Here is a 17220-nt window from a genome sequence, read left to right on the forward strand (position 1 = left end):
AAGTTTTCATATTTGTGGCAATTATCTATGTATACAGATTTCATGGTTGGTATTTACCAACTGTAATTTGGATAGAGAACTGAACTAAGAGTGATTATGGAAATACCTTTAGCTTCAGTTTTGCAGTTTATTGACCAGAAATATGACTGTATAACAGTGAAATAGAAATATGGCAATACAGTAAAAAATATCTAGGACTCCCAAGATATATGCAGGCAGGCATGAGAAAAATAACTGAATAGATTCTTCTATGTCATATAGTATCAGAGAAGTTCTGAATTTTACTCATTCTCTTCCTGTCATGAGATATGTTTCTTTTTTTTTAAGATGAGAAAATGGAAATAATTGGGAAAATTGCAGAACACTCTAGGTCTTGTAAAAAAAATTGTTTTCACTATTGCCACTTAATCAACACGCCATAGCTCACCAAAACCAATAAATATGTAAAGAGCAAGGCCTGATATGAGCAAGAGGCAGACTGAGACAGAGTGATGATGCATTTGTACTGTCTCATTCTCCCACTGAAAAGGATGAATCGATACTTTAGGAGAGCAAGAGAAATAATTGCTGCTGCACATAATAAATGTGCCTGAAATGAAAAAAAAATATATTTAATATAGTGTGGGTGTTCTAAAAAGAGGAAAGGAAAATACTAGTTGGTTAAAACATTATATAATTTCATTAATTTGAGGATAGGTTATAATCTTATTTGTATATCTTGGATAAACTTTCCTCTTGGGATTTGTCTACTCACAGAGTTGCACAGGCAGGAGGCAACAGGAATAGAAAGTATTTTAGAAGTCAATAACTATATGCCTATCTCTGCTTGAAAGTTACAGCAGCATCTTGAATATCACCTAACCAACCTTTAAGGCAAATGTGTTCAGACAAGATAAAACTGATTATGCTTCTAGAGGAGACACTAGCAGGTTTTAGAAGTGGCCCTGATCAATGCCAGAGGATGCCAGATCCATATTTTTTGTTATGCAATTTGGGCAGATGGTTTGACTCTCAGTAGTCCACACTAAGGTTTTATATTATCAGAAAAGGGAGTGGAATATACAGAGTTTTGAACTGAGCCCACATAATTACAGGTCATGTGTGTTTGGGTTAACTATGTAAATGTGTCCTGGTTTTGGGGGGGGTTGCCTCTGTTTTGTGCAGAAGGAACTGAGATCTTACTACTTTCCTGTACTTTAAATGCTGCTGGACTATAAGCAAGCAGACTGAGTAGCTGATACTGTTATTAAAGATAACTCTGGTATGTGATAAATGCCAGATAGGCTTTGGAAATACTTGCCAGATGCCCAGTTCCCCAAATAGAGTCTTTTCAGGGTATATATGAGCTGTCCCTAAGTACACAGGCAGACCTGCTCACTAGATATTTGAGATCATGATACAAGCACAGTTTCCACCTTTAATTATTCTGCATATGAGCTTGAAACAAATGAAAGGTGACAGATTGAACAAATACAAGACTGAAGATCATCATAGTACAGTTATTGCAGAAACAGCAACGTGAGTTTTCATGTGTTTCACCATTAAGGCTGAACAGCCCATTTTCCACGTTTACAATTCCCTGACCCTTGGAAATCCTAGAAGAGAAGCAATCAGTATAGTGGATTTCATAACCTCAGTATGCATCTGAAGGAAACAAGACAAACATCCAGCCTGATTGTATATTGTGTATCAGACAGTCATTAGCTGGAATGATTGCTCAGCATTCTTTAGGATCTCATTTGAAACAGTGATTTACTGATGCAAGATTCTTCTGTCCTTATGCTAAGTTCTCAGCCCAAGGGTTTACAATTCTTTTTTTCCTGGGGATGATTCTCAATTCTTACCATATTATGTAAAATCTTCTCCCTTTGTAACTGAAAACACTGTAAAGGCAATATGGCTACACGGTGCAACTGCACACAATTTACCTGTCAGAGCCCTCAGGGAACCAACAGGTTTTAATCACCCCGACCAGCCTCCCCTGGAACCTCCACTCACACCCTCTGCTCGCTGGTCTGGGAGCCCCACTAAAGCTCAGATATGGCCTTCAGTCCTTTCCCATTGTGCTGGGATTTTTTCCACTCCTGGCTGACTCTCCAGTTCTGTCTCCTGCTGTCATGGACACAGGTTGCTGTTGTAGCCTCATCTCCTGAATGGACTTCTAGGGCAGACTCCAGACCTGACCTGTTGCCTTGCTTTGCCAAAGGGTGACCTGCTGTCAGAGAACCTGTCACTGCCACCAACCTTCTCATGTTCAGATACTGTGTCCTGGTTGGTGAGGGCACTGCCTGTGCTTTCATTACCTTTGGCTCCTTATTTCTCTTCCCTCATGGAGTAGCCACACTCCTGTTGCTCCCTGACCATTTCTTTGTGGATTGTTCATGGTGCATAGGAAAAAATCTATGAGCCACAGACCAACCCATCTCATGCTCCTGGCCACAGACCTTAGTGTAAAAACATGGATTCCACGAGAGTTTGTGTCACCACAGGATTTGCATGTGTGTTTTTCACTCCAAAATTTTCAAGCACATGTGACATCAGTTCCTTAAAGGTTTCTCACCTTACTTTGGATCTTCTGAGCCCGGAATGATGGTTTACTCTTCATACTGTCATGTGTGCTCTGCAGTTCAAACCAAAATATATGGTTTCATTTCAGAAACAGATTTTCAATTATTCAGCAAAAAATATTAGATATTTATCAAAAATAACACTTGAATATTCATCTAGAGTAACAAATATATAGGGGACATATTTTGGAATTGTTATATCCACAAAAACTTGCTATGTACACCCCATTTAGTGGGAAAATTTCAAATCAAATGACCACAGAAATGTAGGTCTAAATATTAACTAAGATTTATTGACTAACATAATGGTAAAAAGTAAGTGATGCTGTTTGACTATGAAATATTACTTATATATATATTAATAAATTCAGCTTTTAACTGAAATAGATACTGGGAGGACAAAATAGAGTGTCAAAGCACACTTCATGAAATTATTAATTAGTGGTAGAATTCTACTGATGGTTACTAATTTAATTTTACCATGTTCACTATAGATACTGATGTGAAACTGTCTGGTATCATGGGGATGAACACAGTGAATAGAATATGAAGCAGTGATGCTGAAATGCATATATTACATACACAGCTTAGTGACATAACTGCAAACTGGGAATCAACCAAAGCGAGAATTCTGTATGAATGGGACTGTTATTCCCTCAGCTTGGCGACTCTGTGGCATACAAGTTAATGGAAAAATAATAAGTGGATTTAGAGAAATATTGCCAGTTTGGAGACTTGTTGGAGGAGTTTCACAGAAAGGCTGATTCTCTCATAATTAGGAGAATAATAAAGCAGCACCAGAAGAAAAGGGGGTTGTGCATTATGCATCCAAAGAGGCAGGGGTTGGTATATGGATGTGAAATGACAGTACAGCTATAAATCATACCACATAATTCCTAAGCCCGAGTAAATATAATTTTTCAAATACACTGAGATCTTTAAATACTCCAGTCGTTTTTCATCTTCATACTGGGGGATTTTTAGGTAAGGAAGTATTTTGTAGCATACCTCTCTCTTTTCAGGCTTCATGGTTGCACACCTGAACCGGTCAGTATTTGCTTTCAGGAGCAGATCCTGCAATTACAACAATTAACTTGAAGAGTGTGGTACATTTAAATTCTCTAAGAATAATTTTGTCTAAAAAGCCTTGCAGCCCTGACCCCTATTTTCACAGAATATTCTGGGTTTGAAGGGACCCACAAGGATCATCGAGTCCAACTCATGAGTGGCCCCTACCGGGATCAAACCCACAACCTTGGCATTAGCACTGTGCTCTAACCAACTAAGCTAATCTCAGGGTCTATTCCTTGAATCATAGGATGGCTTGGGTCATCTGGTTCCAGCCCCCCTGCCATGGACAGGGACACCTTTCCCTAGACCAGGTTGCTCAGAGCCAGATCCAGCCTGGCCTTGAACACTTCCAGGGATGGGGCATCTACAATTTCTCTGAGCAACACGTGCCAGTGCCTTACCACATTCACAGTTGTCATAGTTTGAAATTGGCCCCCCCTGAGAGTTTGAGGGGCTCAGAAGTGATTGGGTGCCAGGACAGTGTTCCCTGGAGAGCCAATCACCACTCATGTGATTGAGCTTCTGCTCAAAATCATATATCACAGCACCGGAAACGGCTGGCAGTGCAGTCTTGGTTGTTTTGCTGTTGGTGTCTGCTGCGTGTAGGTGGACAAGGCCAGGGGGTGGCTGGGCTCCCTCTCTTTCCCTCCGGGGGGGAGAGGGGAGCCCTGCGGCCCCTCAACTCAGCCTTTGGCTAGAATTAGAGTCAGCATTTGGAGCGTGTGCTGTGAAGGAAGAGATTCACAGCACCTGAGGTAAGAGGGAGGAGGCCAGGCCTTCTTTCCCCCCCCTGCAGCTGCGAGACGCTTGGGACAGTGCAGAACTGAACCGAGCTGCCTGTGGCCAAGGCTAGGGGGCTTTTTTTTTCCCCCCACTGCGTTTAGGCTGGTGGGGGGTGGATTTTGGGGCTCAGCACTTGAGCAGAGCCAAGTGGATGGGCTGATAAATCAGCTCGGTGCTTGGGAGAAGAATCCCAGGCAAAATTGGAGATGGGCCAAGAGAGGCTCGGGAGTTGCCTGTCGAAGCTGACTGGAGGCAGCCAAAAACTGACTTAGAGGAATGAAGATTCCAAGATGCATACGCTTGATAAGCTACACTGCAGCAGCCTACGAACCGAGGTGGGACACCGAGAGGGAGAGATCACCAGCAGCAGGAGAGCAAAGACAAAGCAATCTTCTCAGACTTCATGAGGAGGAGAGACTACAACAAACAACTGCTGGAACTTAGTGAGGAGGGAGTGTTCAGGAGCCCAGAACACTCCCACGGCAGACTGTGTTACATATCAGCCTTAAAGGCTGCTCCTGGACTAAAGTTAAAGGAGGGGCTTGAAAAGACTGACTGATAGTAATGTAATATATATATATATAGTTGCCTTTAGTTTGTATAGTATTTATTTGTGTAAATAAATGTATATACTTCCCCCTTCCCCTACAGAAGCCTCTGGCCTGAAAGTTTCTCTCCAGTGTTAGGATAAATTGTTGAGAAGGGGTGGGGGAAGCTTGGAAGTTGGATTTTAGATTTCTAATGTAGCTCAAACTGCTACAACAGTAAAGAATTTCTTCCTAACAACTAATGAAAACCTACTCTCTTTCAGTTTGAAGCCATTCCCCCTTGCCCTGTCACTACATGGCCTTGTCAAAGGTTCCTCTTCATCTTTCTTGTGGGCTCCCTTCAGGTACTGGAAGGCCACAGTTAGGTCACCTCGAAGTCTTCTCTTCTCCAGGGTGAACAATCCCAATTCTCTCAGCCTTTCCTCATAGGAGAGGTGCTCCATCCCTCTCATCATCTTGGTGGTCCTGCTCTGGACTTGCTCCAACAGGTTGATGTCCTTCCTGTGCTGAGTTGGATGCAGCACTGCAGGAGGGGTCTCACCAGAGCAGAGCAGACGGGCAGAATCCCCTCCTTCTCTCTGCTGGCCGCAGTTCTGCTGCTTTGGATACAGTCCAGGACACAGTTGGCTTTCTGAGCTGCAGGTGCACATGGCTGGCTCATGTCCAGCCTCTCATCCATCAGCACCCCCAAGTTCCTCTCAGCAGGGCTGCTCTTGATCTGTTTGACCCCAGCCTCTGTTGATACGGGGGATTTGCCCCGACCCAGGCGCAGCACCTTGCACTTGGTCTTGTTAAGCCTCACAAGATTCCCATGGGCCCAATTCTTGAGCTTGTCAGGTCCATCTGGATGCCATTCCATCCTTCAGGAGTGTCAGCTGCACCACTCAGCTTGGTGTCATCAGCAAATATGCTGAGGGTGCAGTTGATCCCTTCATCTCTGTCGTTAATGAAGACATTAAATAACACTGGCCCCAAGACGGACCCTGAAAGCTTGACTTAGTATTTATATGAATTTTCATTCTTGATTTAAGACTTGAAGTAAGCAACTCTTGATTTTCTACACAGTTCTGCGTGGTTGTATCCTCTGCACAGGGCATCAGGCCTTTGATAGGTCCATCTGCATGAAACATGTTGCTCACCCAGATTTCAACTTAAAAGCATCATACTTATCCATGGCACATCAGTACCATTGGTAGTAACTGTTTCCACATAGCTGACAAACGATGGCTTTGTTTTTGAGTTACATTAGAAGATTATGATCAGGGGATCACAGCACCAGGGGTTGCTCCAATGGGCACACCTCTGGCAGTAGTTCCCTCTGTCATTTTAAAGAGGGAAGCGCAGGCAACCATGTTTCCAGTTTTTGTACATTTCTTTTGGTTGTAAACCAAATTCCTAATCAGAGCTGTGAAACACAGACTAGATTTTTCTAATGGCTTTCTGGGCAGCAGCTGATGACATCAGTGCTTCCATAACTGTCTGGAGTGTGGCTTCCAATGTTCTCACTCCTCACAGATACTCAGACACGGTTCTTATAATGACAGATACAGCTTCTGCAGAAATGCTACGAAACAAATGGCTTTTTTCATGCATATTTCTGTTAGAACCCATCATTTCAGCTTGCTTAGCAAACACTCAAGGGAACTGACCTTTGTGAATGCTTTGGATGCCTTTTATAACATTTCCAGAGGCGGCAAAAGCTGCTGTTATTGTAGCTATAATTTCTGCGGTGGTTTTCCTTTGTTTCTTGTATTCATGCATTTTCTCTACTGAAGAATGTGGCTGGTTGTAAAGTGATTTTATAGTTGCCATAGATTTTTGACAATTTAGGCACTGTGATATTTAGCTTTTCCTTCCCGGTTTTTCTAAGAAGTTTGTAATGTACAAATAAGCGCACAGACAAATAGAGATGTGCTTCCTCAACAATAGGGAAATAACAAAAGAATAAAAAAATTAATGTTTTATTGTTTTATAATGAAATATCAAGCATAGGTAGTGTGATGGGCCAGCAAAAGGAATGCAGAGTTTATCCCCCTAGAATCTATCCCACATTAAAGCACTTACTATGGTCTTGGAACAGAATCCAATGCCCCTTTGACAAGGACATGAGGAGAGCCCAGAACAGTGATGAATGGACTTGTACTGGCCAGTGAAAACTAGAGTCAGGCATTTTCAGAATGGAGGTGTGAGAGTACAGTTAAAAAGGAGTCACATGGCAATACCTTTTATCAAGCTTATACCATTATTTAATTGCATATGGTGACTGCAGTGTGGGGAGGGAGAGAGAAAGTGGGAATGGACATTAAATTAATTCCTTTCCAAGGAGAAGATGATACCAATTTGCTTTAACTATGACAGGAGCTAAATCATTGAACAAGATTCGTGTCAAAGTTTGGATAAAATAACTAGATCTGTTTGTTTTTCCAGGCCTCCCTTCTCCTGCTCTCTTAACACACAGACCGTGTACAAGCCAGGATGACTTCCTGCTCTCTCAGCTGCTGAAGGAAAGAGTATGAAGTCTGCACAAAAAGAGAAGTCAGAGTCTGCTGATATTTTAAAACAGTGGATGATGACATGGTTATTTATCATTTACTACAAAAAACAAAAATATTGAACATACTTTGTAATTTGAAGCCTTAATTAATAACCAAATACCTTAAATATCCACATTTCTTGTGGGAGTAAAAGAACCATCAAACTACTTCAAGCTTGAGAAGACAAGGAAGTAATCATGTTTCTGCTGCCTTATATGCCCACTTGCAAAATTTCTCATGTGCTACTTGTATAGTGACTAAAAGGTGTCACTTGCCTCAGACAATTAATAATAAAATAAAGAAGATGGGGAAAGGGTGCTAGAACAGAATAGAGGATACAAACTTCATGACTCTGTAGAGAAAGAGCCACAAGGTGCAAAATTTAGGTGCAAAAGCAGATACGTTTCAGATAAAGTTCTAAGACCTGTGAAGATGGAACAATACAGAAGAACAAGTTTAGAAGAAAGGAAGGAGTAGAACAAGAATATAATATACTTACGCTTGCTTTTTGGAAATTTTTATCTTTGATTTCCTCTAGTTGCTTTATTTCCTTTGGAGGTTTGTAGGTGCTTGGAGGAACCTACATTAAAAGAAAAAAATCTCTAGAACATAGGATATAAAACATTCCAAGTGAAACATTAACTTTTACCATAGAACAGCAGCAATTAATTTTTAAATATTGATTCTTTTCTATTAGTGCCAGTGTAGAAGACAGGGATGGATTCCAATTAGCTGGAACTACCCAGGCTTTTCAGTCCTGTCTAATGTAATATAATCTCTGGTCAAATGAAAAAAAAATGTGAAACTAGTACAAGAAAGGCTAAAACAATAGTAAGTCCTATAGGCCCTATCAAAGGGGGAAAAAATGTTGCCAGAATGGGAACAGTTCTGTTTGACATCTCATAAACTTCAGTTTCACAGCACTGACAGCCACATAGGGCAGCTGAATAAAGTTAAGCTGTGGAGCTCCCCGGCACCCTGTGTGGTAGTAGCAACAAGTTACAGGGAAGTTTAGGGAAGAGAAATCCTCTGAAGTTTAATAAATACCCAGAAACTTCATTGTAACTGAGGAAGTCCTTGAGCTGAAATGGTGGGAGACTGAGAAGGCAGGTGGAGAAAGCAGCAGCTGTGCTTGTCCCATCCCTCTGGTCTTCCCAGACATCTGTGTTTAGCCACTGCTGGAAAACATACACTGGGCAAAATGGGCCTTTGCTCTGGTTTACCATGGCTGTCCCAATGTCCTTGTAAGGGAAAACCACTGGAGGTATGGATTAAATGTTTGGAGGTTGAGGACTGAAAGATTTGGGAAAGCATTCACAGATCAGAAAGTGCTACAGCTAAAATGACCAGGAAGTGACTGTATGGCTGTCATAGGGATCAACAGGAGACTAGGGACTTGGGGGAGATTTCAAGATTTGCTTGAACAACAAATTTTGACCAGAGCAAACTCTGAAAAAAGACTGAATGTCTCCTTCCTATGTGGGTGAGATAGTCTGACAGTTTAGTGGGCATCTGCTTAAATGTTTATCTTGCTAAAAATGTTCTAGATCAATTCGAAGTTACAAAATTAATTAAAGAATTAATGGGGGAAATGTATAGTCTGTATTGTACTGGAGATCAGTTTAGGGAACATGTGAATCCCATCTAGCTTTATTGGACTATATAAAGAGCTGTGCTTTCAAAAAGTCTTGAATCTGATGGACTGTGATTCTGTGACTTTCCACTGCCTTTGCTATGTGACATCTTTATCTGCAGCTACAATAAATGCACAAACAGAAGAAGCTAGCAATTAAATGCACTGGTGAGACTGCTCAAGTATTTTTGTGAGCTTTTTAAGTAAAGCAGAAATGAAAGTATTTCCCAGCAGTATCTAAGAATTTTTATTATGCTTTCATAGATGGAGAAATTAAAGCCCAGAGGATGTGCAAAGGGTTGCACATGCAGTGAGTATCAGTTTATTTCACTCTCCTTCCTAGTCATGTGCTTTACCTGCAAAACTGCACTTGTCTGCCAATGTAAGCTGGAAATCTCTCCTCAGAAACAGCTATGCTTATTCCAAGTAATTTAAGGAGGAGACTTTTCAATCAGCTCTGTTTCAAAAACGTTCTTAGCCTTGTAATTCAGCCCTCAGACACCATGGTATGAGTACCAGGCAGACAGACAGGTAGGCAATACAGCAATTACCCAGCTGCTGGAAGAGGATAAGAGGTCACTGTAAGTAAATTGTAAATTCCAGCAACAGAGAGATCAAAAAGGCCAAACTGTACCTACTTAATCCAAATGTGAAAAAAGAGGGCTGGGAGTAAGACACCAGCCTTGCTTTCCCTCTCCAGCCAGTGGTCAAGCTCACACAGGCTCTGTGGATATCCCTTAACCAGAGGTTTATTTTGGGAGTAGGTACCACAAGAAGTTTCAGGAAGAACAAAATTATTAATTGCTCTAAACTTTCATCACTCTTTTTTTTAAAGTTATTGTTGTAAGGTGGACAAGGACAAGCTAATGCAATGCTATTGTATTAAGGGTTTCTACTTTTATACATAAGAAGATCATAAATCTATTGTTTAGTCTGTATATTTGCAAACAAAATCCTCTGTATTGCTTAAATTATTTCACCCATTTAATTATTTTAAACAATCAGCAATTTCTTTCATGAAGCACAGCTGAAATAATAAGGAAAATATCTAAAAAATACATTAAATTTGGCTGAAAGGCATTACAATAACATCCCAGTGCAGCCTTTTTGTTTTTTAAAATATATTATTGGTTTTTAGAAAATCTAAAAATAAAATCATGGCATAATCTTATTGTTCTGGTACAGTGCTGATACTAAAAGAATGGATTTTATTTGTCACTCTAGGCCAAGATATCCAAGGAAGTTAAATGTGTCCAAATAATTTTGCATGTTATCAGGTTTAAGCACCTGTCTCTATTTGTCTCCTTTGAAAACTTCAAGGCAAAGCACTCCTTTGTAGAATTGTATTTATGAATGTGTGAGTGCATATGTGCATACTTGTGTCTGCATCCATGTGCAAAGGCCAGTGGAAACAAGAATTTATAGTATTTAGACCAAATATTTAGAGTGAGTAGTTTCATTGTTAAATTTCAAAAATAAACTCTCACTTTACTGACTCTTGCCATCTGAGCTTGTCTTTTCAGTCTCCCTTTCAGGATGTGAAATGGTGATACTGATAACAATATGGCAAATTAAAGTGAAGCTTAATTTGCTGAGATAGGCACAGAAATGAGTACAACATGTGTCACTACTACACTATTGGTTTTAGATCCACACAAGCTTTAAATTTGCAGACCTGGCCAGAATGCAAACCAAATTTAGTATAATCCTAACACCCCAAATGAACTTCACTAAATGCATCTGTGTTAAAGCAAATTTATTCTAAGAGGGGCTGCACAGCATAAAGGTTCTAAAATGACAGCAACATGACTCATTCCTATACTGATTAAGTAGTTATTAAATGCAGTTTTTCAGGGCCTGGTATTAAGCTATTTCAATGTAAAATCCCATTAACTGTATAACACAGTACCATTAAATTGCTCTGCCATCCTAAGATGTAAATGGTTTCTAAGAGCATTCAACACATGTATTATTTAAAACCTGAAGTGCTAATACAAGGTGGCAGATAATGCCCAAATCTATGATTTCCAAGCTCACTTCCCACTGCATTTGAATACAGATGGTTTTGGAGTCCTTATTAAGTTACTCACAGCAGCTTAATCCCAGATCCTGTTTGCTTTACCCCAGAGAGATAACTTAAAACCAGTTGTGGGTCTCTGATTTGTACCAGTGTAACTGAACCACAATCTGAGACAATCAGTAAAATAACAACTTAGTATTTCAAAGATACATCTAGTCTCATTTGAGGATGAGCAATGAATTGAAACTGAAAAACTTTAATTACAGAGCTCATTTGAGGATGAGCAATGAATTTAAACTGAAAAAACTTTAATTTCAGAGATTCAGCACTAATACAGTTAGAAAGGAATAAAATTCCACCCTCAAGGAGGAGCTGCAAACCTAGAGTCCATCTCATTTCCAGTTAAATTGCTTTTCTGTTTATTTTAATGAGAGTTCATCTACAAAAAAATCTAAGTTAATAAAACATTTTCATTTCAATGTTCTTTTCTTACCTGCTTCGGTGCATTATCCAAAGCAAGCATCTTACAAAGCCAAGGACTATCAGAAACACTTGTATCAATGCTGCCATCAATTTATATCCATTTTGTAATTCTACCTCTGAAAGTCACAAAATGACTACAAGAACCAACCTTTTCCCTTTCCTCTGTTTGGCTTACCACTCGCTTACACAACATTCACTGAAATGAAAAGAATTAGTTTATTGGTGGATTTTTTAGAAATCTGACCTTCAATAACATAGATTATTGCCAAAGTCCTTTTTGATCTGTCAAAGGTTGTAGATTTTCTATTCTTACTTAAAAGAGGTTATTAACTCCCCTACCAAGATTTTGTGCACAAGCATACAAAAAATTTAGAGTTTTTCAAATCATAAATCAACTTACAGGTCGTCTTTTTTCCAGTACTGGCAGATGTGTTGGCAGAGGTAGAGGAATGGCACGTGGTTTGGGCACAGTCAAATTAAATTCCTTTGGCTGAGTGACTTTAGAAGTCTTGACAGTGGTAGCACATATATTTAATTTATTTGTGAGTTGTTCAATCAGTTGCTGGACTTTTGGCTGCCATCTTCAAATAAAAACAGAATTTTCAATTTTATTTTAATTTTTTTAAATTTCATACAAACTTACACACTATATGAGGTTGGCAAGGGTGCAAATTCTGTAAGGCTTTCAGCCATTCAATTTTGATAAAACTGGTCTATAAATCTGTATTCAGGATTTAGTTGCACTGTGTTACTTCACCTCTTGATAGATGCTGGTCCATTCAGATTACTACTGGTGAAATAGCCACAGTTTTTACAGACTAAGCAACTATTCCTTGCTGCCAGTTCGTTTTGCAACAGGAGCAGACTATGAATCAGAAAAGCAGCTGTCATAAGCTAATTACACACTTAACACACTTAAATGAAGAGACTATGAACAAACAGTGGTCTGAATAATGTCACTTGTACCAACCAACAGAGCACACACAAATCAATCTCAAAGCACAGGCAGTTCTAGTAAAAAAGATAGAAAGATGTAAGGAGTTCCTCGAGTTAGCAAATGAACCCTCAGTGAACCCTGGGGGCAGCCAAGATTATTTTTTCTCTGTGTTTGTATTTGGACTTGTATGAAGGTTCAAAATTCTTCCAAGGAATGACAGGAAGGGGCATATTAAAGGTAAGACACAAACAGTGTACTGTCATTACAGGGGAGCCTTGCAAGTAACTTGTGCAAGTGATGAAGCTCCACTAAAATAAATAGGACTCTTTATATCAACATAATTGACATTAGAAAGAGGAACACAAAGACCTTTGTAAAAGAATTTCCACTACTGAACTGACTAAGCTCATCAATGCATCCTCAGCCCCCTGAAGGAAGTTTCAAACGCAGGAACCAAATCTGGTCTTTAACATTCTTGTATAACTTACATTTACCACTTCTAGGCAAAACACGATTCATTCCACTGAGTGTAACTGACTGTGAAGGACAGCTCCAATGAGCTGAGTGCTAATGAAACAAGCAATGGCCTAAGCATCTGCCTGCATGCATGTGTACATATAAAAACGGTGTGAATATGGATGTGTACCTCTATCTCTACATCTCTATCTGTATCTTTACAGTATTGTAAGCATATGTTGTAATTAGAGTCACTACACTGGAGTATTTTGAGTCAAATTCTGACTTCAAATATATCCATCCCTGTGGTTCCTGTAGAACTCAGTAAAATTCAGAGTAGTGCAAGCCAAATCTATGCTGTACATTTGCTGGAGTGCTCATAAACTGCACAGTATGAAAGGATTAATTCTAGTGTGACTCTGATATGACAGAACCAGATGCAAACTCTTTTTCAGCTGACATTGTTTGTAGCATGTTTTTGTCTAACAGTGCCTGCCATCATCTGGGTTAATCTATACTGTTCTGGATAAAAACAGTCAAAAAGTGACCCAGTAGGCTGCAGAGCTGGTGTTTGCCCATGGAACATGGAAATGTTCCAGTCTGGCAAGGGTACTGTTGCTACTCTGTCACCACCTAACCAGTGTGTAGACACACCTGGCACCTCAGAGCGTTTAAGCTGTTAAATGATGCTGCAACTGTGTAAACAAATAATAATTTTAAAAGACTTGTTTACATGCTTATCTGATTTGCTCAGAAGGGATTTTATGACCATCAGCATAAACAAGTCTGTGCATAAAGCCAAACTCAGAGAAGTCAAACATAATTTTTTCAAATGCCTAATGTCACAGATGTTGAAGTGACTTATGAGGTATGACTCTAACTCGGTAAGATAATTTGAACCTTCTATCTTTTTTTTTCAGATTATGATGTTTGATATATTCAGGGGCACCAGGGAGTACATGTACAACAGCTGTGAAAGAACTTTTCTATGACAGAACCTTGCCTCTGGGTAGGTAAAAGGGATTACTAAAGTCTCATGAAGACAAGAAGAGAGACTTCAACAGGAGAAACACTTTAACAGAAAACTCAGCTTTCAGGGTAAGCCTTCCCCAGCTTTTAAACTTTGAGCTGGCCAGAGACTACTAAGTTCTACTTACCTTAGCAGTGGATCAATCAAATTCTCTTTTACATACAGTGAATCGTAGAAGTGACTCCATTCATCTTTTATCCATGTGTTCAAATGCAATTTATTGAAGAAGAATCTAAGAAACTAATAATAAGCGGTTTATTTTAACTATGAATACTGAAGATATGGTGTACTTAAGACCACAAAAAGATAGCTGTTTCTATTACAGACACTGCTGAAGAGCTAGCTTGTATTTTACTTTGAAATTATAATCATAGGTGCTCAGTATTTTTAGGTTCTTCTTAGTTGGTGCACACTCCCATGTCTTTCAGCCCTATTTTGTGAAACACCAATAGATACTAAAATATTTTAGTGGCAAAAAAATCGTCTGGAGGCTACAACATACAGATGTGTCGGTTCATCTTTAATTTGCTTCAAACACTGTGAAAAAACAGTTTTTATTCAAGATTAATTGCTACTGGAATACTCTGATTTTAGTATAATTTTACAATAGAGTTCCAGAGTTTAATATACCCAGAGTCAAGTTCTGATTACTTATTACTAGATGATCCATGGAGCCCAGAAACCTGTCAGGCCTGGCACTGCACCTGAATTACTTAAATTCTTTTCATCTCCCTGGGAACTGCGCAGAGAGAATTGCTAAAAACTATAGTAAATGTTATACAATATATTTTCTTCTTTTATTGGAATATAATTATTTGTCATATTCTCGTTAAACTAGAAGACTGAAATTTGGCACACTTATACATTGTATGGTTCTACATGCTGGAGGAATAGCAACTAACATTTGAACTTTTGTTTGCCACTGCAGTTCACCAGAAGGTCAAAAGCTTTTCTTTAAATCTTGAACTATTCAACTGGCCTTTTGAAACACTCTTGAAAAATGGCACTCAGATTCAGCCTGTATCACTTACAGCAATATAAATTCCAAATTTGAACGTTAGGTCTTTCATTAAAATTACTGGAAATGAAAGTACAAGCATCATGCTGAAACAGTCACAGTAAGAGAAAAAAGCACACTAATTTTGATATCATGAGACATCCTGGGAAGCAGTGTGCAGTCATTCTGAGAAGCTTCCAGTGGAGACTTGCAGAGCTTAGTTTAGACTCGGCATCGGCCCCATCTTGAGTTGGTTTCTACAGAGCCATAAAGCTCTTTCTACTGAGTTTTTAGTTCTGCAAGACTACCAAGGAGCTTCTTAATTCAAATGCGGCTCCAGGCACAAGGTGCCTCAGAGCTCTGTGAATAATTCAGCTACAAACCATTCAGATTTGACTCAAGGTGTTTGCTGCAGATGTGCAACAGGTGTAGAAAGCCTTCTACTTGAAATCTATAGTCTTGATAAGACCACTTCCAAGGAATTAACTTGTAAATTTAGCCTTATTTTCATCTATTGTGCTTTTGGTAGTCAAAAGACTAATCAGTGCTGCAGGACTAGAGGAATATTACCCCCTTGGATTCCCATTCTTGCCTAGAAACTACTGCTTCTCCCCAAAACTGCAGATGCTGGCTTATCAGCACATCACCCAAAAAAAGATCTTTCATCCCTAAAAGTGTGACTATAAACTAAGTGTTGAATTGTCAAGAAGTTGGGTTTTTTGGTGCTGCCAGATTCCATGGAGTTTGCAAAATATATGGTAAGGGATGCATTTCATCCCATCGGTCTTTGTCCAAGTCATTCATTGTCCTTATGGAGGATCTTCCTCTGTAGCACTTGCATATTGGATTAAATTTGTCCCCTAACATAGTAATTTGTACTTATGCAATGTATAAATAAAATGTCAGAGGTCTAGACAGAGTTCATACCCTCTACCAGAACAGAGGCACTTTATAGACACTATTTCTACCAGTCATTGTAACAAAATTTCACATCCAGTTATCCCAGCAGTTATGTGTGATTACAGACCCTGTGAACAGCTCCCCTGCTCCAGAACTCTTCCCACCTTACAGAAGGCCCTGATTACACAGAAAATTTATAATAACCATGGTTTTAGACCCATCTAAACAAGCGTATAACAGGAATGAATTGATCGTGAGCTGATACACTTAAAATGAATCAGACCCTGAGATTTGAAGCTGGTTTCAAATTTCTAGATATTCAAAGAGCTCACAGAAGAAGCTGATGCAGAAATACTGCAGGTGGTGATTTGTAAATCCTCCAGTTTTCTTTCACTAGCTTCCACTAAGTTAGACTCCTCCCGCTCTGTTTCCCCCTCAGTATTCCTCTTTATAACTAGCCCACCCTAAGAAGCTTCATTCAATTTTCTACTTCAGTGGCATGTGAGACTACACCTCTGAATTGTTGTTTCAGCTCTCCCTGACTCTCTGCCTCCTAAATATGTGCTGTAACTATCTTTTACAAAGTACAACTCAACTGCCACTTCAAGATGAAGAGATGAAACAATAAAAAAGGCTCACAGTGATTTCTATCTGTTGTATTTAACAGCTGGCTGTTACCTCTTTGAGGCCTCCTACTGCAACACCAGTCCTGTACTGGTTATTAACATTTCTGCCTGTATTAAGACAAATGCGTAATCATGTGACTGACACATCTATGATGTACTCCTGAGGTACAGAGAATGGTTAGCTGTGTAATCAGATATCAATACTGTGACGTATATTTTTGTACTGTTTTAGTCACAGTCCCCAAAGCAATGCTACAATAAGTATATGCCACAATATGCATCCTACTAGAGAATACTTGGAATGCAGCCCCGGAACGGTCATCGAGGCACTGCAGGGATTGCAAATGGCAATGCAGGATGACTGGACATCCTTTCTGACCAGAATGTGTCTGAACCAAAAGTCCACAGTCTTAGTTTTGATAATCCCTATCACAGATGGTGAATGTTGGCAGAATAAGAGCCACAAAGCCATAGCACATTTCTTTTTTTTTTTTTTTTTTTTTTAACAACAGAAACTTCTGTGTTTTGTGAACTGAATTGCTAGAACAAATCCCTTGTATTTCTATTTGGTCTTTGGCCACATGTGACACAGGTGGCAAACCAAGTATCAGTGGCCGTTGCTTTTATAGCAGCAA

General features: G+C 39.5%; 1 protein-coding gene across 4 annotated transcripts in view; it reads right to left on the minus strand.

Moving 5' to 3' along the window:
- The window catches only part of CFAP99 (cilia and flagella associated protein 99), a 58360-nt gene that overhangs the window by 21427 nt on the left and 19713 nt on the right, over nt 1-17220 (minus strand). For all 4 annotated transcript variants that reach the window (XR_005564205.1, XM_027712784.2, XM_027712782.2 and 1 more), the window contains 5 exons: nt 14190-14302; nt 12040-12220; nt 8003-8083; nt 3576-3641; nt 2561-2620 (listed from right to left, as the gene is read on the minus strand). Coding sequence is in view for 3 of the 4 variants with exons in the window: in XM_027712784.2 (XP_027568585.2) it covers nt 2561-2620; nt 3576-3641; nt 8003-8083; nt 12040-12220; nt 14190-14302 (501 nt within the window). In the remaining variant the exon portion in view is untranslated. The remainder of the gene's footprint in view (nt 1-2560; nt 2621-3575; nt 3642-8002; nt 8084-12039; nt 12221-14189; nt 14303-17220) is intronic.

Source organism: Pipra filicauda, unplaced genomic scaffold (genome assembly GCF_003945595.2).
Source record: "Pipra filicauda isolate LSUMZ 115617 unplaced genomic scaffold, ASM394559v2 scaffold293_size922472_pilon, whole genome shotgun sequence".
NCBI classification, from domain to species: Eukaryota; Metazoa; Chordata; class Aves; order Passeriformes; family Pipridae; genus Pipra; species Pipra filicauda.